At 36.2% G+C, this 21,446-nt stretch overlaps 2 protein-coding genes across 2 annotated transcripts in view; one reads left to right on the top strand and one right to left on the bottom strand.

The window, feature by feature from the left end:
- Positions 1-565: 565 nt before the first annotated feature.
- On the bottom strand, positions 566-7,922 carry GNG5 (G protein subunit gamma 5). Its single transcript, XM_031465481.2, has 3 exons — positions 7,756-7,922; positions 3,997-4,141; positions 566-787 (listed from the first exon to the last, which is right to left on the bottom strand). The coding sequence occupies exons 1-2, from the start codon at positions 7,834-7,836 to the stop codon at positions 4,016-4,018; spliced, it is 207 nt and encodes a 68-aa protein (XP_031321341.2). The 5' UTR covers positions 7,837-7,922; the 3' UTR covers positions 566-787; positions 3,997-4,015.
- Positions 7,923-14,805: 6,883 nt separating this feature from the next.
- Positions 14,806-21,446, top strand: part of SPATA1 (spermatogenesis associated 1) — a 35,142-nt gene continuing 28,501 nt past the window's right edge. Inside the window, exons 1-3 of the mRNA XM_064493392.1 lie at positions 14,806-14,976; positions 19,427-19,533; positions 21,144-21,261. Of these exons, the coding sequence (XP_064349462.1) occupies positions 14,941-14,976; positions 19,427-19,533; positions 21,144-21,261 (261 nt within the window). The 5' untranslated portion in view covers positions 14,806-14,940. The remainder of the gene's footprint in view (positions 14,977-19,426; positions 19,534-21,143; positions 21,262-21,446) is intronic.

Below are 21,446 nucleotides of genomic sequence, written 5' to 3'. Positions count from 1 at the left end.
AAAAATTTTAAAGCAAAATGGTTTACCAAGGACTTGAAGCAAAGTTGCAGAGTACTGAAGCTAATCTTTTGATTGCTTTTTTCTTGGTATTTCTTTACCTCATATTGTACTGTAGGGCTTCATTTATGAATTGTCTCAGGTGCTGAAATTTTTCTTATATTTTATAATGCAATTCTTATGTCTAGTCTGTACTGTCTTTATTAGGAGACCCATCTATTGTGAAGCAAATAATTTTTAGGTATAATGGCAATACCCCGCAAAGGAGTCTGTTAGAAGTTAACTAATACCAAGTTAATTAGAAAACAGTTAATCCTGTAAATAATTCATGAATAGAAATTAGTATTGTTAACAGCCTCTTCCTGACCTTAAGAGTTAAGTTTGCAACTTAACCTTTAATTCTCTAGCAGTCTTGCATAATGTATGGCATAAAGTTGTGTGAGATGAGATGGGGGAACAAACACTAAAAACTTAACCCCTGAATACTGATGGGAAAACTGTCATTTATCTTAAGTGTTCAAAACAAATTAATACATAGTGTATTTAAACCAATAATTAATCAAAAAACTTTTATACTAAGTATTTTATTGTACGCTGCTGCCAGTGTATATAAAATAATTAACCTTGTGAATAAGAAATTCATGAAAATTCAGAGAGGTAGATGTCAAGGACTGATAAAAGTAGAAGTTTGTATAGTATGGCACGTGTTACAGAGACAGGCGTTTGTACAGGCTTCAGATTTAGCTCTGCTTTGAATAGTCACTGGTTCATGGAAACTGGTTTAGAAAACCTGAAATAGGAAAAAAAAAAAAGTGAATTAGGGTAAAGTACCAAAGAACAATAGCTTTTTTCTGAATAGCAGTACATCTTACATTACTTTTGGTGCATTCACTTGAATGTCAGCTTATAAAAAGTGCTTTCAATTAAACTAAGCCTGTTTTTTTTTTTTTTTAAAGCAGACATCACAGGGTTCTGTGGTGGGGCGGGGGTGGATGAGAAACAGGACAGAAAATGCCTGTGGTGTAAAATGTAGCTTTTCCTTAACTTCTAGAACCGCTCTGAAGTATATATAATTTATAGTTTATTAGTAAACATGACTTAAAGATGCACTTGCCAAGTTCACTGCCAAAATACACTCTGGATCCTAATAGAAAAAGGTTAGTATAAAACTCTTTTGAGAAAAATGTGAACACCTCTAGAAAATGAGCAACAGTATTGAGGAGAGCAAGATGCAATCACTTCTATTTACCTACATAAACCTATACACAAAGAGGAATGTGTACATGGATACTGACTATAGCAGTGTTTTAATAGCTAAGAACTGGAAATAGCCTAAATGCAGCTCAACAAGGGAATGGATAAATAAGCTCTGTACCTGTGATGGAATACTATACAGCAATCAAATGACCAAACAATCTATGGACCAATACAAATCTCAAAAATAATGCAGTAATAGTTATTCCTTAAAAATTATAGCTTTAAAACTATAAAACACAATAAATACATGTAGTAAAGGTAAAAAACATGAGAATAACAACTTCAGGGTAAGTTATCTATATGGAAAAGTAGAAAAAGTATCTTTAAAAATTAACAAGGTAAACCATTTAATTCAGGATAGTAGATACACAGTTCTTTATACTTATTTAAAAATGTGTTACTTCATTAATAAAACATGTTCAAGAAGCATTAACACAATCAGTGGTGAAAAAAGTGTTTAACTTCAGTTAATGTATTTAAATCAGTGCAAATTACAAAAGCAAGATGGGCAGAAGATAGTAGCCTGAGGTCTGTTTGGCAAGGGCTTAACAAAAAAAAAGCACTCAAGCTCCAGGTGGAATAGCTAAGTTTAATATTGACAGTAGTTATCAAGGTTATTAAATTTTAAATGTCATTCCTTATTGAGTAGTTTTACTTCTGGAAATTTATCTTAAAGAAATATGTAAAGTATACCTGGATACCAGGATATTCACCTCAGTGCAGCCTCATGTTTGGAAACCTCAATATTCGATGAAGTGGAATATAACTAGGTTCTAGTACAATCACAGGAAATCTCATTTACAAAGACAATTAAATAAGAAAATTTAAATGTTTCTAAAAACACAATGGAAAAACTGCATGCTATGATCATTATTTTTAAATATTTTTTTTCTCGTAATAGGAAATGTCTGTTATAAGTGGTTAATTCTGGGTGTACTAATCATGGTAACTTCTATTTTCTTTGTACTATCTGTTGCTAAATTCTCTATGCTTTTTAAAAAATTATATAAACTATTTTTTTCAAACTGTGAGGTTAAAGACTCAAATAGATTCTTTGCATCCATGCCACTTCATGTGCCTAGGACCACCAACATCAGTAGAACATGGGCCCGTATAAGAAATGCAGATTTTAGGGCCTCATCCCAGACCTACTGAATTAGAATTTATGTTTTAACAAAATGATTTGTAGGTAACATTCAAGTTTGAGAAGAAATGCTTTTACATGCAAATGTTCTTTTCCTAGCCAAAAGTTTCAAATCATAATATCCACAAAGCTGTGGGTTTTATAATAACTGCCAGGATTAATTGGTTTTATTTTACTTTGAAATCTGGGCTCTTATCCCAGCCATATTTTAGCCTTGAATCAAGTCATTTAAACATTTATCTGTAGACTCCTATGAAATGAAATTATTAACAGCCAGTTAAGAAGCCAGGCCTCTGAACAGTATCTTGTATAAAAATCAACACTTTGTGAAGAGAATACAAGAGGAACAGAGGTTTAAAAACCTTTATTAAACCATGAAAACGAAATTTCCAAAAACTGCCATGAAGAATTAACACCATCAGAAGCAAGGAACTATATTACATTGTTAAATGTGAAGGTGCTAGACTGTTAAAAAGAATTACTTCCTTAAACTCAAAGGTGGTTTCCCACCCTGTGTTTCAAAAATCTTAACCAATCATTGTATTTACTGGAAACATGGTGTACTTTTATACAGGCTTCCTGGACACTCCCAAATCTACAAAGCTTAATTAGGGAGGGCACAACTATGTAACATGGTATTTTAGGAAGCAGCTTCCTGGATTCTGAGGAGTCAGAATGTTTGTAAAGGGTGTGTGCTGTACACAGAATAGCCTTTTTTTTTTTTTTAAACTATTTTGCTTCTCATAGGTCAATATGAGTAAACATTGTGACTAAAATCCTATGGATTTGTAAAAAGTAGTACCCTTGGGTTACATTTTTAATTGTCCACTTCATGTCTTGGTCACATCTCTTTTGGCTTAACATGACACATTTTCGCACACATTGACATTTGCTCTGAAGTACACGTTAACATATAGAAGTATGCCTTAAACCAGCCCATCCCTTAGTTTTTTAATCCTCTGAAATCCAATCCACTCTCTCTGCCACCATGGATTTATATACTTTCTCTCATGTTTTATCTTTACCTAACAAACAAGAATACAAGTAAAACCTGTTATTCCGCACTCCAAATGCCAGCACCATGTCAGCTGTTCAGCTATGTCCTGAGTTTCTCTCTTGGATTCACCAACTCCCAATTCTTTGCTATGCCGTTCTATTAGAACATCATAATTAATCCCAATCAATTGATGGTACTTTAAAAGTCACCACCATGAACACTGTAGATTTTTTTTAAATGTCTAAATATTTGCTAGGTATACAAAAGTAAAACTAGTATTTGAAGACTCCAGAATACGCCGTTAAGCCAATGTTATAAAAGGTAACCTGGCTTGTCAGAACTGTGAAATTTTCTAGTAACTCCTATATCCTCTATGGTTATTAAATCCTCTACTTAACCCTCCTTATAGTAAAATAGAAACAATTAGTCTTCATGACTACTAAATCAGCAAATTTCATCAATCCTCACAAAACTGTAAACGAAGTGCCAAACAAAAGTGTACAGGATGATCTTGCTCAACTTACAAATGCTGCAAAGAAAGAGACTTGACTAGTTATTCCTACTATGTGGGGTTTGGTTAGTTTAATTTAAGGAAACTTACCTTTCAAAGATTTGTTTTACTACAAAAAGGAACAGACTTTCTGGGGTCTGAAGGGATTCGTACTTGAAGACACTCCAGTCAGCAAGGGGTCATGTTGCGCATTCTGCAGACAGAACTGTTTCAAATCTGCAGCAGCCTGGGAAACCTATATATAACAAGGGGAGGGGAGGGTGGGAGGTGGTGAGAATGTTTTATTGAAGGTTTTCTCAAATCTTCAAAAATACCTGCCTATAAACACTTCTCAACTCGAAGAAGATACATACTAATTGAAGGTCAACAGTCATATACTGAGCTCTTATACTTAAAAGACTGCACATAAATAAAACTAGTACAGTGTAATTGTTTACCTGTAAAGCACAGCACATCTTGCTAGTTTATTAATTAAAAGGCTGTTCTAGTGTAATCTTGAGAGTACTCAACATCTTGTTTTTTATTAAAAGCAGTACATGGGATATTATAGGTTAAACAGAAAGTGTTAAAATGCTAGTAAACTATCACTGTCTTGAAAGCAGTATGCTGGGCATATGCTACTCTGAAGGAACATCATGTTTTAAATCTGAACCATTCGGTTTACTGTTTTGAAATTATGCACCATCAGCTATTTAATGTTACAGAACTGGACAGTGACAGTTTCTGCTCACGGTAATGTGACTGAAAGGATGCTAGCAAACTTCAGTTTATTTTAACAACCCTGCTGAGCAGCCTGCCTTTAAGGAACTGTATTTGTCTTAAATGTGATTTAATTACTTTTAATATATATATATATGTATATATGCATGCAGTGCCATTCAAACAGGACTAAGGAACTTCTATGGCTTAACAGTTATTTTGTTTATATCATGTGTCACTTAAACATTCTTACTGTTTGTATATATTCTGGTAAGGTGTGATGCAGGATACCAAAACAATGAATAGTTCAGATGTATAACATGAATGACTAAAAGATGCCTCAAATAAATACAGTATCCCAACTCCTGAATTGAGGTTTTGGAAGATGAGGAAAATAATCATTTATTTTATTCTCTAACTACCCTTGAGGAGGGTAGGAGCAGGTGTCCAGTCTGGCTGGGTAATATTTAGCCTTTTGAAAGGGAGCTAAGGGCGTCACAAATGCTTTCTATACAAAGAAATCTTGCAGATGACAACCGTACCACAGACATTAACTTGATAAAAGGATCCATCATCATGAGATGAATCTAAACTCTTCTCGGAATCTATGTTTGGCTTATACACCAGTACAGGGTAATGAGTTCCATAAATTTATTTAGTAAATGTGAAAAGTAGCTTTAAATACCTGGTACCAAGTACTACAGCAAATGGCCACCCTGCTCCTTGCAAAGGTATAGCTACAATGGGGAATGGTGGTATCACTTTCCACTATCTTATAACGTGGTTTCATTCATTCACACTAACCAGCAGTAAGGATACAGTAAACTATATTTAATTTTCTGCCTAAAGTGTAGATAAGCTCCAACTTAACTCCCTTTCACAAACTTCTCACCACCCCTATGTGCTGAATGTAACTGTAGGCACTGAGAATATGTTAAGAGCAGCCAGGTCCCTGCTGTTACGGAGCTGGCGGTTCAGATGAAAAGACAAGACAAGGTGCTCTGCAAAAAAGAGTGGTTTGTTAGATCACGACCTAAGGGAAGGTGTCTGTGAAGAGGTGACATTGAAACTGAGATCTCAATGACAAGAGATCCAGCCAAGTAACCATCAGTGAGAAAATGATCAGTGAGAAATCCAAACAGTGGGGAGAATGGAGACAAAGCTCTGAAACTCAGACAAGCTGCTAGCCCCTAAGGCACTGTAACAGTCACCATCCACTACGTTGAAACCCTATAATCCTGGCATAATTATCAGTGTCTTCTTTCACTTTCAAATGTGTCCTGGGTTGGGAACAAATGTATGGTTACCCGACACCTGGGAGTTTGTCAAGCATTTGTGATCATTTCTATCAACTACTCAAACATGGATGTTTAAAAAGTAAACTTGTGCTAGTTCAAAAGTAAAATGTCACTAAAAAAAAGCACCTAGCAGTCATGGGTAAAATAGAAACACAAAATGAAATTGAACTAACCACATTTTGCAACATGTCTAAAGAAAAGCTCATTTGAAGTCCCAAGATGGGATACCTCCCCCCTCCTTGCTACACACTGCCGTGGCATCAGACAAACTGAAACTTCTGAAACCCAGTCACTTGTGGTGGCTTTAATGATCCTGACCAAAAGCTTCCTAAGTATAGGAGGCAGGCATCAGACTGGGGAGTTACTGGAGGCGCTAGGGTTTTCATGGAAAAGTCCTCAGAATACTTTAGTATGGGGACTTCACCTCATTTTCTTTGGAAAGTAGGGCTAAAAATCTCTGCTTTACACTGCTTTCAACCCGGTTTTTTTTTTTTTTTTGGCCCCTCACTCCATTTTTTTCCTTCCTGAGCCAGTCCAATCTATGATAAAGGCACACCTGAATGATAACATGATTTCAGAGTTAAATCCAGCCGAGACTAACCATAAATCGCTGGAATGAGGTAAGGATCTGGAGATTAGAGAAATGGATTCCAAACAGCGATGGAGTTTACAGCACTTAAGGGACAGGAACGGAGGGGAATCCCACCCCAAGCCTGATGGGAATTTCCCTTCCCTCCTGAGGTAACCACAACTGAGTAAACTAGATCCCTGACATTTCTACTTAAGGAAGTAAATGGGAGACGATCTTACTCCACAAACAATTCAAAAGGAAGTAAAAACTGGCCTAATCAGTAGAGAATCAAATCATATTGGAAACTGGCTATTTATTTCAACAGAGTGCATGATTTACATTCTTCTCTGTTTCTTTTTTTAATTACAAGAAGTGTCTCACATGTAAGATGACTTGCACCAGAAAGAAGCTAATCTACTCAGGATTTTAAAAATCAGGGAACTTGGAATAGCACTCGAATGTCAGGTTGTCATATCAACGCACACAAAAGGTTTTTTCCCCAAAGTAAATATCCCAGGGCAAGGTCAATGCTAACCAGACGCCAAAATAAATAACACTGGTCCACCCTAATTACTTTCTCGGATATGCGGACCAGTAGATACCCGCAAGGTCAGATCACAGCAAACTGTGCCAAACAGATACGAAATGCAAGCTTTGTACGAGGTTGTACGGGGCACCGGTGGTGACCGGAGACACTGGGAGCGTTTCCAAAACATGCTTCTTTAACTTAAAGTTACACAAGAATTCGTTTTCAAGTGTGTGTTCGGTGAGTCACAGGAGCTGGAAGTAAGAATCTTCTACTGAAGGGAGTGGATTTGGGAAAGTTCTGACCTGAAAAGGAAAAAACTTGTGTTCTGAATCCAAAGTCGGATAAAACCCTGTCGGGTGACAAGACTCGGGGGAGCTGGCAGACAGGGCGGGGAAGGGTGCGGACGGCGCCTGGAGGAGCAGCTGCCGGCGAGGCCAGCCGCGGAGTCACCGCGGAGGGAAGGAGGGAGGAGGACCGGAATGCGGAAAGCCGCCGTTCAACCCCGGGGCCAGCCCGCCTTGGAAAGTCCTGGGGCGGAAGGGCGCACAAACCGGCCCCCCGAACCACAGCGCCGACCTGCGCCGCTACTTCTGTAAAGCTGGCGGCCGAGACCGCCGCCGCCGAGCGGGCGCCCTCCCCAGGGGAGGCGAGAGCCGGACGCTAGCGGCGCCCGGCCCGCCACCTCGGCCGCCGGATCCCACCCGCCGCCTCCTCCGCCCTCCCCTCCCCCTCGGCTGCCCGCCCCCGCTCACCTTCACGCGGTTGAGCCCAGCCTCCAGCCGGAGCTGTTGAACCACCTTCTTCATAGCGGCGACGCTGGAGGACCCAGACATGGCGCACCCAAGAGCCAGGCAGATCCGCGGTCCGACGGTGGGTCGCTGCTGGGTCCGCGGGGCCAGACGGCGAGGCGGGGCGGGGCGGCGCGAAGCGGCGCGGCGGGGGGCGGGGCTCGGAACTTTGTCTCTAAGTTTCCGGTTCTTTGCCTAGCGGCGCCACCCTCGGTGCGCATGCGCGCTGTCCTCCCGTTTCAGCTCTTCACCAGGCGGGAGAGCGAGCCTCCAGAGGGCGGGGGGGGGGGGGAGAGCTGGGAGCCAGAAGGGGCGGAGCGGACGGTGGGCGTGGCAGCTGCGGATGCGAGCGCGACCGGACGCCCATCCTCTCTGCCCTCCCTCTCCCGAGAGGTAAGGAGAGAGCTTGTCGTTATCCTCCGAGACCTAAGAGGGACTCTGAAGAGTACCGGTGAGGGAAGTCAGATGCTTCGGGGAGTGTGTAGAAGGCCTGATGGCGGGGCGACCCGGAGGTTCCCGGTTTCCTCACGGAGTTGGCGGCAGAGGCTGAGGGAAGGGGAGAGGCGAGCCCAACCTGGAGTAAGAGCTGAAGTACGGGCTTGAGTCCCTGACACTCCACCCGCTTAGAGACGTGTCTCTGGGTGACCCGAGCCTGTCCAGCGGGCGGCCCATCCGCAGCCCGCTTCCCCACCGTCGGATCCGCGAGACCGAAGGAGGGCGGGATCGCTGAAACCGACCGAGGGAGCCGGGCGGCGGGGAGCTGGGGCGCCGGTCCGCTAGAGGAGGAAGCGCCTTCACAAGGTTTGACTTCTGTCGCCTTTTCCTTCTTGGTTGTCTGGAAGAGGTTGTGAAGAAGCCAAGATGCTGGCTGAAGAGTATACTTGGCTCCCCTTGTCCGTTTCATTTGGGGGATAAACGCTTATTGTACTTTAAAAAATAAAACTTTTTAGTTTCGAGAAAGTTTGCTCTCATATTTCAGTTGTAACTTATTACCTGCTGCTTGAAATTGAGCTTCAGAGGAGTTTTCTGGAGAGAGGCAGTATGATGTAACCAAGCAAAAGAGGCTCAGCCAGTGCATGGTTCACCCATGGGGACGTATGTGTTATGTCACAGCGCTTAGAACAGATGATTCCTAGCTAGTCTGCTGGGACGGTCCATCAATAAATACACTGATGTTTTCTAGAAACATGAATAATTTCACCCTTAGTGCATTTCAGTTTTTTTGTATCATGAGAAAAATTCATATATAATGTGCCCTATGCTAACAAAATCTAACTTACAAAACAGTTTAAATCTTTTCACAAAAGTGTACACTTACTTTGGTATTTTAGTTAAGTCGTACAATGAATGTAATGACTGGGCCTATAACCAAGGTTTGAAATCTGGCTCTATCACTCACCTTGCTGTCCCTGGGCAAGCTACTTAAACTTTGCTGAGCCTCTCTTTCTTCATTTTAAAATGAAATAACAAAGCTTGCTTCCCAGAGTTGTTTTTGAGAGTGAAATAAGATTATATATGTAAAGAATATGACAAGTACTGCAGTAAATGTTACTTCTCCCTCTTCCCCAGTAGTATTTCAAATTATTTCACCTTTGGTTCCTTTTGACTAATCATACTCATACTTTACAGATTTGTACAATTAAACATAAATAGCTTTACTCAAAGAATGTTCCATTTTACAGTAGTTATAGAATATGCCTCTAAACTCTAAGGTAAGAACTGTGAAATGTTGGTGCTAGGAGGGGTTTCAGGGAATGTGTATGTAGTCCAATCCCCTATCTGTGAGGCGTGTTGAGGAATAAGCAAAGCCTATATTGTTTTAGCTTAAACATTCTGAAAAGAAAAAGGTTTTTGGTTTTGCTTTATTTTTTTAATTACTGCATAGACCACAGAGTTTGGACTGCCATCTCAAACTAGGATATTATCTTAATTTTAACAGTGTCTGATAAAGGATTTAGTCCAGGATAGGAAAGAAGGAAAAAAAGCATTGCATTCATTTTAAGGTCAGTTGCATCTGAAGTGATTAACAATAAGTACAGTTAATGCATTACTTATATCTCATAAACAAGCCATTTTCTTTGAGTTTCCACAATGATTTAAAACATTTCAAAGGCCTTATCAACCTTACAGACATGGAAGTCACATTTCAGATGGTTAAAGACAGGCCCTGTTGTAAAAACGATTTGATACCAAGACATTCCTTATAACAATGTATGGCCAGAAAACACAACCAAGAAATCTGTCATTTTCTGTTTGTCAGCAGAGCACAGGCAATTTAAATTTACCTAGGATCTTCATCTTATTTGATTAGTACCCTCCGTTCTTTAGTTCACTAGATCTAAATTCAGTATTTGAATGAATAAAATACTTTAAATTTTAAGTGCCTTGCTTTATAGTTTAACTAAAAGCTGAATCTCTTTTTAAAGATGAGACTCAATTCTGACTTCTTTCACAAAGAATTTGTTTACACTACTCTTAATAGTCACCAAGCAAATTGAGGTTTGGAAAGGATGGGTGACTTGCCCACTGTAATGTAGGTGGTTTGTGGCAGAGACAAGAATAAAACTTATATCTCCTGATTTTTATCCCATTATATGTAGGTAATGTATTTGTTTCCATGGAGCTGCTCATATACTGGAGTAACAATTAGATATCATAGTTGGATATGGAACTATAAGGAAACTTGTTTATAAGAAACAATACAAAGACTTATCTAGTAAAAGTGTCATAAGACTATTTTTTTTAATTTAAGTATAGTCAGTTACAATATGTCGCTTTCTGGTGTACAGCATGATGTCCCAGTCATGTATATATATACATATATTCGTTTTAATATTTTTTCATTAAAGGTTATTACAAGATACTGAATATAGTTCTATGTGTATTTTTAACTCAACATCTATGCATGTGTAGAGATATTATTAAATACCCTTTAATTTTAAAATTTCCATTTTTTTCTTATTACCTTTTCTAGTTTTCCCCTTTTTTTACTGAAGTATCGTTGATTTACAATGTTGTGTTAGTTTCTAGTATACAGCACAGTGATTCAGTTATACATATATATATATATTTTCATTATAGATTATAGAATATAGTTCCCTGTGCTGTACATCTGTTACCTTCCTGTTTACCTTTCATTTCAGTAGTTATGATTCTGGTCCAGGAAAATGATAGAAGCTATTTTATCTCTGTGCTTTGTCCCATCTTGAAAGTTTCCCAGAAGGTATGTGGAGAATTAAAAGACTAGTGTTTCTTTCATCACTGGACATGTGCTTTCAAAAACTATCCCTTCAAAAGGAAAGACGATGGGGGGGGGCAGGGAATGTATTCCTTCCACCTCTTCTTAGAAACCCATGCTATGCTTTCACCCCATGTTAATGACATCATGTTGACTAGTACTTAAAATCAGGAAGACTGAGATAGGGTTTTGTTTCTTGTGTTTAAATATATTTGAACCTCAATCATTTTACTCTTTTTCTATTTTTGGAATATAAACTTTGAGATACTCTGTAACCAGACATTCAAATACCATTTACCAAGAGAAACATTATTGTAATGTTTATCCTAAATCAGGTTTAATGCTGGACAAGAAGGTATCTCTGTCTCTCTGAAAACTTAGAAATAACTTTTGAACAGAACAGAGGCTTTTTAAAAAATGTCCTGTTATTGTTTTATGATTATGAACACTAGACTTTCTCAAAAGACCTTGAAGGGATGTATGAAAAGAAAACATATTCTATAATTCCTTTTCAAACATAGATTCTAATTTCATATTATTCTGTTACTTTCTGGGAGACCTTCCCCACCCTAAAATGCCCCCATATATACTAATAAGAATATCCCAAACCAAGACAGCTATGCCGTTTGTCTACGCTAGGGCCTGTACGGAAAGCAAACTTCATTCCTCTATTGGAAGGACTATAAAATGGCTAGGAGTTCTGGAGTGCCCTCAATTTAATCTATTTATTAAAAACTTTCTTAATTCATTACTTTCAATGAATTAGGGAACCTTATTTACAAGTTAACCATGAACTAGACAGAATTCTTAAGACACATATTTAACCTGAATTTATCCTGATCATATAGACGTCATGCCTTGGTGATTTAAGAATCAGGAATTATATCAAAAAGAACTTTAGAGCTACAAGGAATCTTAGAGTCCAAGCCACTCAATTTACAGACTAAAACAGGCTTAGAGTGAATGAATGGTCTTACAGGTTACACAGGACTAGAAACCTGCTTCTCTGCTTCCCAATCCATTTCCTTTGTATAAGATTCTACTATATTGGTATGATTAAACATAGCCCATTTTAGGTTTCCAATTTTAGTATTATTTAGGGTTTTTCTAAAGTCCACTGAGCATGTCTTTGTATGCCTCATTATCAAATAAAACAGGAAATACGAATTACCATAATCCTCATTTCTAGGCGCTGAACAGTATTAGAAATTCTTAAGTTTGATTTTCAGCTCTGCTATTGACTCCCAAAATCATTTTTAAAAAGTGCAGAGAAAGCATGATAGCTAATTCCCTTTAGAGATTAGATCAGAGATGGCAGATAGGTGATATTATCTACCAGCAGTTACTCCCTCCCAAACCCATAGTTGACTATATACTCTTGCCTACTGAGGGCTGATGTGGCCTTGGAATCCTTTCAGTAACTCACTTTTATGCAGCCAGTACCAGTTGCTGGGGTTTAGTATGCAAGATAAAGCCAATTTTCCATTCCCTGCAAAGTGGCAGGGAGGTCATAAAGCAAAAGTATGCAGTGAATGAAAGACTGAACCAGAACCCTAGAGTCACTTTATCTTTGGCTATTGAGCTGTCAGTCTTTTTTTGTTTGTTTGAATTACCATTATTTTTTCATTAGCCAATTAATAATAGGCAAAGAATTTGAAAATCCCAAAGATTATATATTAGGAATTAATACTCAAAATGTGATTTGGTTAGGATCAACTACAGATTCTATGCATGCCTAAAAAGACTAATGAAGCCCTTTTTGGTTTTGACAGCAAAGATTTACTCTAGTTACCTCACACAATGAAGAGATTATTGTGAAGATCAACACAGAGCAGTGGTGGAGTAGTGGAGATAGTTATTCCATACAAATCCAAAAAACAGGAACCGTTGCCCCGAAAGGCCAAACTGGGAGTCCATGCAAGGTTAGGGACCTCGGCAGCAAAAAATGTTGACTCTTCTCTCTAATGCTTATCTGTAAACATGAATCACCTATGAATCTCCTTCATTTACTTCTCACTACCAGTCTACTTAGTCATCCTCTCTAGTCTTTATCTCTTTTTCCACCTTTGTTTACAAATGGTAACTCTCATAACATGGGCTTGCCTCATGGCCATGACACTGCTTCATGACTTCCCTTTCTGCATTCTTTTTGCTTCAATATCTACCAACTACATACTTAAACCTTGAATTCTTCTCCCAATTCTAATTCCTAAGGGCTCATTTTTTTCATGACAGGTCATTTTATTTGTCTCTGGCTGGCCAAGATTTGGTCTTTAGTATTGACTCAGTCAGAAATGACAAAAGGAATTGTCACTCAAAACATGGCTTCTTTGCTGTTCCTTTAGAAGGGGTAGTACAATGGGACAGTTTACCTTAGGATAATAGTAAAGCAGGTCTTGACTGATCTGTCTTGAGTTTGCTTAATTAAAAATTTGTTCAGAATTAAAATAACAAGCTTTTTTAAATTGGTGATTATTTTATTTTTATTATTTTATTTTTTACTTTATTTTTGAGAGGGGTACCGGGGATTGAACCCAAGACCTCACGCATGCTAAGCACATGCTCTACCGCTGAGCCTATGCCCATCGCCCAAAATATGAAGTTTTTAATGCAGCCACAGAAATCAAAAGTTCTTGTCTCCCAGTTGGCATACTAGTTAATGAATGCCCATATGCTATATAGATTATTAACATTAATTCTTATCTAATAAGGAAGTTACCATGTATGTTTGAGTTGTGCTTTGTTCAGGTTCATAATAGAGACTAATATTATTAGTACAGTGTCAGAAAGAACCTGTGGATAGATACAGAAATGAAAAGATCTTAATGTTTTCTTAAAGTACTAATGTATTTAAAGTAATGTTTGAGATGTTTAAAATGACTGATTGCATTTTGTTTTAATTATTGTAAAACATTTATATAGGAAGTAATTTGTGAAAATAATTTGATTTGAAATATCATATGTCCCAAGATATAATCTTTTAATTTTGATACCATGAGATCAATTAGTGGACTCTGGTAAGATTTCATAGAGATGTAATCAGTACCAGATCACAGGAATTTTAAGGTTTGTCAGATTTAAATCACTATTTTAATATAAAGCAAAGTAGAAAAATGCTTTGAAATCTTGAAAAAGCTTCTGCTCTGCTGTTAATGTGATAATGTATCCTTAAGGATTGTGCCACTTTGAAAATTCTGTTTTTGTGTAATAATTCAGCTACTTTATTTTTCAACTATTATTATATATTTATATACTTTAAATTTTATCGTGTATTCTTGTAAACTTCCATAAAACTTTCTGAGGAAAACCACAAATATACACAAACATACCCTGATATACTTAAAGACTGGAATTTTCACCTAGAATAATTGTTCACATTTATTATTATTGAGGTATCCAAGCCCAGGAAGAAATTCAAATGGTAAAACAATTTTCATCATTCATCAGCCATTTGTATAAGTTTAGTCTTTCCACTTCTGAAAGTATATTTCTACTTTATGTAAAATACTATAGATATTTAACCTTTATTTTTGACCAAGAGAAAGTGAATTATTTAGAATAACAAAAAAGAGTTCTGGTCACAAGTCTATTTTAATATAATTTACCACCACTTAGTTGTATAGGATGTATGTTCATTGTGATGACCAGCCCTATTTACTAGTAATATGTCTTTTTGAATTACTATAATAAGATTGTGTGCATATCTAAGTTTTCATTTTGAGTCTATTTGTAAAGTCTTTTGTGTTTTTCTTTTTACTTTTTGAACAAATCAAAGACCAGAAATGAGTGGAATGCTATCTTAAACAAGTCAAAAATCTGTTACAGCTTTTATTAACTACTACTTAGATGAAGAAAGATTTTAAAAATCCTGCAGAATTACAACTGATTACCCCGTTCAGACATTGGTAAATATGTCCCTCAATCCAAGTCGACCTTCCTCATCAGAGGTAAGAAAATCTTTTTATACTAAAATGTAAGAAAAATCCTGCTAATCATTGTTTTAGAAAGGTTTTGATAAAGCAAAAATATGGGTTATGTAAAGTGTTAGGTATTAACTCCACTGTGAACCAAACTTCATGTATCTCATTATTTGATTATAGCTCTTGTATCTAGCTCATTTATTTCTAAGTACCCTGATTACATTGGGACCTCCAGTACATTGATCCTATCACTTTTTTTTAATTCCTCAGCTCGGAATGCCTTCCACAGCTGGCTTAAATACCATAGGGCAGTCTTGATCACTCTCTTGCACATACTTTTGACTCCTTGCCTTCTCTCATTTCGCTGTACTCCTTGTCAAAACAAGAACCCTGGTTAATCTGATTCTTTCACCTATTCTACACCTAGACGTACAGTAGAACGTGGCTGGAGAAAAACATACCAGCGTAAGGACTATTCTCACTTTAAATTAATGACCATGAATCTCAAGTGGACCTTTTGCTGATAGGCAGTCAGACTATCTCCCACTCACTCATTCATTCTTCCATTATTAGAGATAACTGTTTCAGACCTTCTCAAACCCCCCAATACTTTCTTCCCCCTTTCGCTTTAAATCAACTCCATCAAGCGTTCACTCTACTGCTCCACCAAAATTGCTCTTGTTAAATTCACCTCTACATTACTAAATCTGTTGTCTAATTCTTATCCCACACATGCTTGCTCTGTCTATGTACAACAGTTGACACCGTTGCTCACTCTCTCTTCCTGGATACAATTCCTTCACTTGGCTTTTAGCATACACATTATCATGGTTTTCCTTCTACATTCCTTGTTACTCATTCTCAGTCTCCTTTGCTAGGTCTTTTTCTTCTTCCTGATCCCTTAATAGTGGAGAATTTCTGTGGTCATCTCTTTGTTCTCTTGCTTATCTGCTCTCATTGTGATCTCATCCAGTCTACTAGCTTTAAACAGCACGTTTATGGTAAGTATTCTCAAATTTATACTTCCATCCCAATCTTCCTTCCCAAACTTTAGACTGATGTTTTCAACTGCCTGCTTGAAATCTCCCCTTGGATGACCAATAGACAGCTCAAACTTAGCATGTCTGAAAGTGAATTACGGTTCTTCCCCCTCATCCAAACCTGCACTAACCATGACTACCCATCTCAGTTGATGGCAAATTCATGCTTTCAGTATCTGAGGCCATACTTGACTGCTTACTCAAACTTCGCTTCTAATGGATTCACTCTTGCTTCAAATTATATACAAAATCTGACCACTTTCCATCACTTCTGCTAACTTTTGGTCTGAACCACTGTCATCTAATACTTTAATTATTCAAATAACTTTTTAACAGTTTCCATTTTCTTACCCCTTATAGCCTGTTCTATGATCCCTTTAATAGTTGTTAAGTATAGCAAGATTTGGAAGTAGAGCATTATGTATATCCAGATGTGAAGTAATATGTAATACAGGGCACCATTTATAAGTATTCTTATCCCAGATGATTAACTTGTGTCAACTGAGGGCCAAACAGTTAACTGTTTACAAGAGATGGAAGGATTGGAGAAATAAGTTAAATGACACCTTAGGAGTTAATAAGGTAAATTCAGAAAGCAGAACATTCTATAAGACAATTAGCCCAGTCTCTTTAAAAAGTCAAGGCCATTAAGAGAAAAAAAGTAGGTCTGGAAAATTCTTCCAAATTAAGGTTTTAAAAAATTTGATAAAGGGGAGAGGGAGAGAAAGAGGGACAAATGAGGAGTATGAAATTAACAGCTACAAACTATTGAACATAAAATAGATAAGCAACGAGGATTTACTGTATAGCACAAGGAGTTATATTCAATATCTTTTAATAACCTATAATAGAATATAATCTGAAAAAAATAACTGAATCACTGTGCTGTACACCCCAAATTGACACAATATGTAAATCAACTGTATTTCAATTTTAAAAAAAAGACGTGACAACCAAATGCACTGTATTATCCTTAATTGGATTCTAGATTGAAAAAACAGTCTGAGTACAATGGACAATTGGGGAGATTTGAATATGGACTAGATAATAGTTGACATTAAGGAATCGTTAATTTTCTTAGATGTGTGCTCAGATTATTCTATTTAAAACTAAAACCTACTCCCTCCTATGTCTTCCTTATTTTCCTCACCCTGGTCTACTTATTCTTTTTCCCCCAGTACCTCCCACATTCTAAAGTACCATACAACTTACCAGTGCTTTATAGTTACCGTTTATTGTCTGTGTCCCTCACAGGGCTGGGACTAATCTGAGGCAAATGAGTCACTTGCCTTGGATGCAAAATTTAAAGAGGCACCAAAAAATTAAGTAATTAAGATAAATATTTTAATAGAAGATTTTTAAGTAAAAAATTAATGCAAAACCCCACAATGAACAAGATAATCATTTTAAATAGAAACAGGAATCCAATAGTGCTATGTTTAGCCATTTTAGAGACCAAGGAAAAAGACAAAATATATGCCCCTCTATATACATTTTAATATATTTTTAAATGGTTAATACTTTGAATGAAAATATTAATTTGATGAGTTTGCCTCCATTAAAGCCAAGAAAGTAAAATTATAATAAATTTGGGTTTTGACATAAATAGAATGTTTAACCTTAAAGTAATGTTGTGAGTTTTAATATAGACTTTAAAATTTTTCAATATTTTCGACTACTTTGTTGTTCTAGAAAAAGTTAACCATTAAAAATGTATTTTTTAAGAAACGTGTATATTGCAGTTCATATTTTTCCCTTTTAATCAGGTTCCAGTAGTACTAGTCTGTCTTTAAATTTGTGATATTTTGTTCATCATGAATTTTTTAATTGAATAGGTTTTTAAAAATATTATTTATGTTGATTACTGAGGTTTTGGTGTTCCTTTAAATTTTGCACAGGAGTTGAGAGCCTCACTTGTCTCACCCCTCTCCTTTTCCTGACCTCTCATTAGAATGCAACCTGCCTGCAGGCAAGGATCTTCCTTTTATTCACTACATGTTCATACTGCCTAGAGCAATGCTGGCACATACAGGCACTCAGTAAATATTTGTTGAATGGATGAATAAATCCAAATTCACCATAAATTAATTTGCATCACAAAATGTTTCAAAGGCCAAGAAATGTCTCACTAACTATATTTTCTTTGTATTGCCTCCTTATTCAATTATGGAATTAAAATCTATACAAACACTTTGAATTATAGTTCATGAATTGTTATAAAAATATTGAAGTAATTACTTGGCTTATAAAAACAAAGTAAAATGTGTAGTTCAAGAAATATTTTTTCTCCTATAAAATACTAATACATTTATATAAAGGGTAAGGTCATATTTACTTCAGATTTCTGAAAGTTTTGCAAATATTTAATAATATAGATATTAAATATTATAATATTAATGTATAGTATGGTTTTAGCTGTTAGTATGGTATAGCTAGAGAATAATCTTTTAAGTGCTCTGATGTTCAAAATACAGCATATAGCAAACTTCACTATCCTAGCTGTACAAACATCTTAAACTTCTGGTTAATCGAAAGTATAAGTAATTTACTTCATCTATAAAAACAAGTCGAGCAAAATATTCAGTTCAAGAGCCATTTTTCTCTCTTATAAAATTACTAGTATTAAGATAGGGTCAAATTTACTTCAAATTTTGAAACTTTTTCTCAGATATTTAACATTATAGAATGTAATCATTTAAATTCTTTGACTTTTAATATACATGAATGGCAAACTTCATTAGACTAAAAGATAAGACTTGATTTGCTGTAATTGTTCTGTCTTTGCTGTAGTAATCTATTCTTCTAAATAGAAGAATTCTAATTAATATCATAAAACACGAATAGAATAGAAGACAGTACATATAAGCACAGACAAGCTAAACTTACAGACATGCCCTGTGTGAAAACAACCATTCCTTTCCTCATCACTGGTCAGGAATAGGTTCTTCCTAGAATTCTGGGAAACAAAAATATTCCCCAAACCCAAGTATTCACACTTTTGTAGGTGCTGAGTACTGGCAATCATCATAGCTATGTTAGGGAGACAATATATAAAGGATAAGGATTCTACAAGGTCACACCAATGGAACTGAGTGGGTAGGGATCAGGGGAGGGGAGAGGTTGGTATTAAGAAAGCTGATCTTGGCAATCTGGTATTCTTACTGCAAACCACAGAAATAACACTGTATATCAGGGATGTTAAGGAAATCTTGAACCACATCTATGACATTGTATCCAAGGGAAAATGTGCTCCAAGTGCCAAGTAGCCAACTTAACAAATTTTTGGCTCTTCATTTTGGTTTTTGTGTTTGTTCAGAAGGATACATGTATTCCATGTTTATTTCAATTATGTTTATTAAACTTAAAATTCTAAAGGACATCAATTGATTTTTTTGTTTTAAAAATATTTTGACTGACATTCTTCTCAATTTATTCAGTTGGTGGAACTTCGTGTTTTTTATGTTCCTGAAGGATCGTGGAACTATAAGTTAAATACTATTTCAAAAGAAGTTGTTAACAAATTCATTTCAGCTGGATTTATAAGGCAAGTATCTTGTAGTCATGTTACTATGTGCCGGAAAAAACAATCTTTTTTCTGCAGAGAAAAGTGTTTTCTGGAAATTCAAAAATTATAAGTGAAAAATATCTTGTTCATGTGATGGATCCAGTCCCTGACTTAATGGATACTATCAATAAATAGTACTATGTAACAGTTAAAAAGTACTGTAGGAACAGATGTCACTTAGCCATAGTACTGCCACCTAGAAAACAGACTGTAACTTGTGTATTACTTTGGTTGTACACAAAGAGAATTGAAAGAAATTACCTGAAATTAGAAACCTGTTGAAGAGCTGGGAATAGTGGTAAAACCAGTATATTCACAATTACTTTTTCACTGAACTATTTAAAAATAGAAATTTTATGTATTTATATATATATTTTTTTCTTTTTCACATTCACAGAACCACACATGACACTATGTGATTTAACTGCTTGTTGTTATTCTCTTGAGCACACCTCAGTCTTCCTAATCTTCCCCATCAGTTTCTTTAAGCACAATAACCTCCTTTCTGTTCTGGAACACATCAGAGATGGTCTTACCTCAGAATCCTCGTACTTGCTGTTCCTATTGTCTAAAATGCTCTCTCTGCCTTTACATATGCTAGCTCATCTCCTTCAGGTCTTTGCTCCAATATTACTTTTTGTTTGGTCTTCTCTGATCACTGTATTTTTAAAAAATTTTATTTTATTGAGTTATAGTCAGTTTACAATGTTGTGTCAATTTCCAGTGTACAGCACAATTTTTCAGTTATGTAGGAACATACATATACTTATTGTCACATACTTTTTCACCTCTGATCACTGTATTTTAAATTGCAGATACTCTCCCTTCCCTGCTTTATTTTTCTCTGTAGTACTTAGCAATGTCTTATGAATTAAATTTTTTCTTACTTATTTTGTTAATTTTTCACTCCTACCATTAGGTTGTAAGGTCTATAAGGACAGAGGTGGTTGTTTTGTTGATTGCCTTATTCCCAGCCCTTACAATGCCTGACACATACAGGGACTCAGTATATCTTTGTTAATTGAATCAATTAATTATAAAATGTTTCCCATAAGATCCTTGAAAAACCAGGACTCAGAACGAGAACATATTAAAGTTTAGGTGTTGAAGAATGAAGTATCCCCAGTGAGCAAAGATGTGGAGTCTGACAACATTTGATCAGCAAAGAAAATGTTAAGCACTAGTTAATCCTAGCAAACTTCCAAAATAAATACCTGTTACTAAATCATTCTTTAATATCTGTATAAAAGTATATAAATTCCATTGCAGAGTTTTATTTTAACAAAAAGTTGGAAGGTGGATAAGAAAAGTAGACAAGCATTTTCCCTTTTAGTACAAAATGGACATATATAAACAGTGTTCATTGACATAACTTAAAAAGCAGACTTTTAATCATTTATTTAAAAAAATATTTATAGGCCTTCAGGCCTGCAAAATACCAAGCAATGTAGAAACACAATATATTAAGCTATCTGTGATACATTAAATTAATCTCTTAGGTTTGAGAGAGATGAATAAAGTTATTGAATCTTTAGTATAGCTGAAACTTATTTCATTTTACATTATAAGACAATGTCATGATATTTCAGAATATCTCCTCACCTTACTTTACAAGCCCTGAGGGAGCGTCTCGGTGAGTTCCTTGGTGAAGATGCTGTTGCTGAAAAATTTTTATTTCTGAAATGCATTGGAAATAATCTAGCTGTGGTAAGTTTTCTTAGTTTTTTTTTTTCCTTTTGATTAACAAAAGCATTCCTTAACAAATTGTGTTTCTTAAATGCTTATCAACTCAACCCCGTAACATACTGAGATATGTAATCTCAATCATATTGAAATTGAAATATCATTAAGCACACAGGTCATCAAGAAAAGAAAAGCCTTTTTGGCATGTT

This window comes from Camelus dromedarius, chromosome 14 (assembly GCF_036321535.1).
Source record: "Camelus dromedarius isolate mCamDro1 chromosome 14, mCamDro1.pat, whole genome shotgun sequence".
Taxonomy (NCBI): domain Eukaryota; kingdom Metazoa; phylum Chordata; class Mammalia; order Artiodactyla; family Camelidae; genus Camelus; species Camelus dromedarius.
Note: the sequence above shows the minus strand (reverse complement) of the source record. Positions and strands in the feature narration are given on the sequence as shown.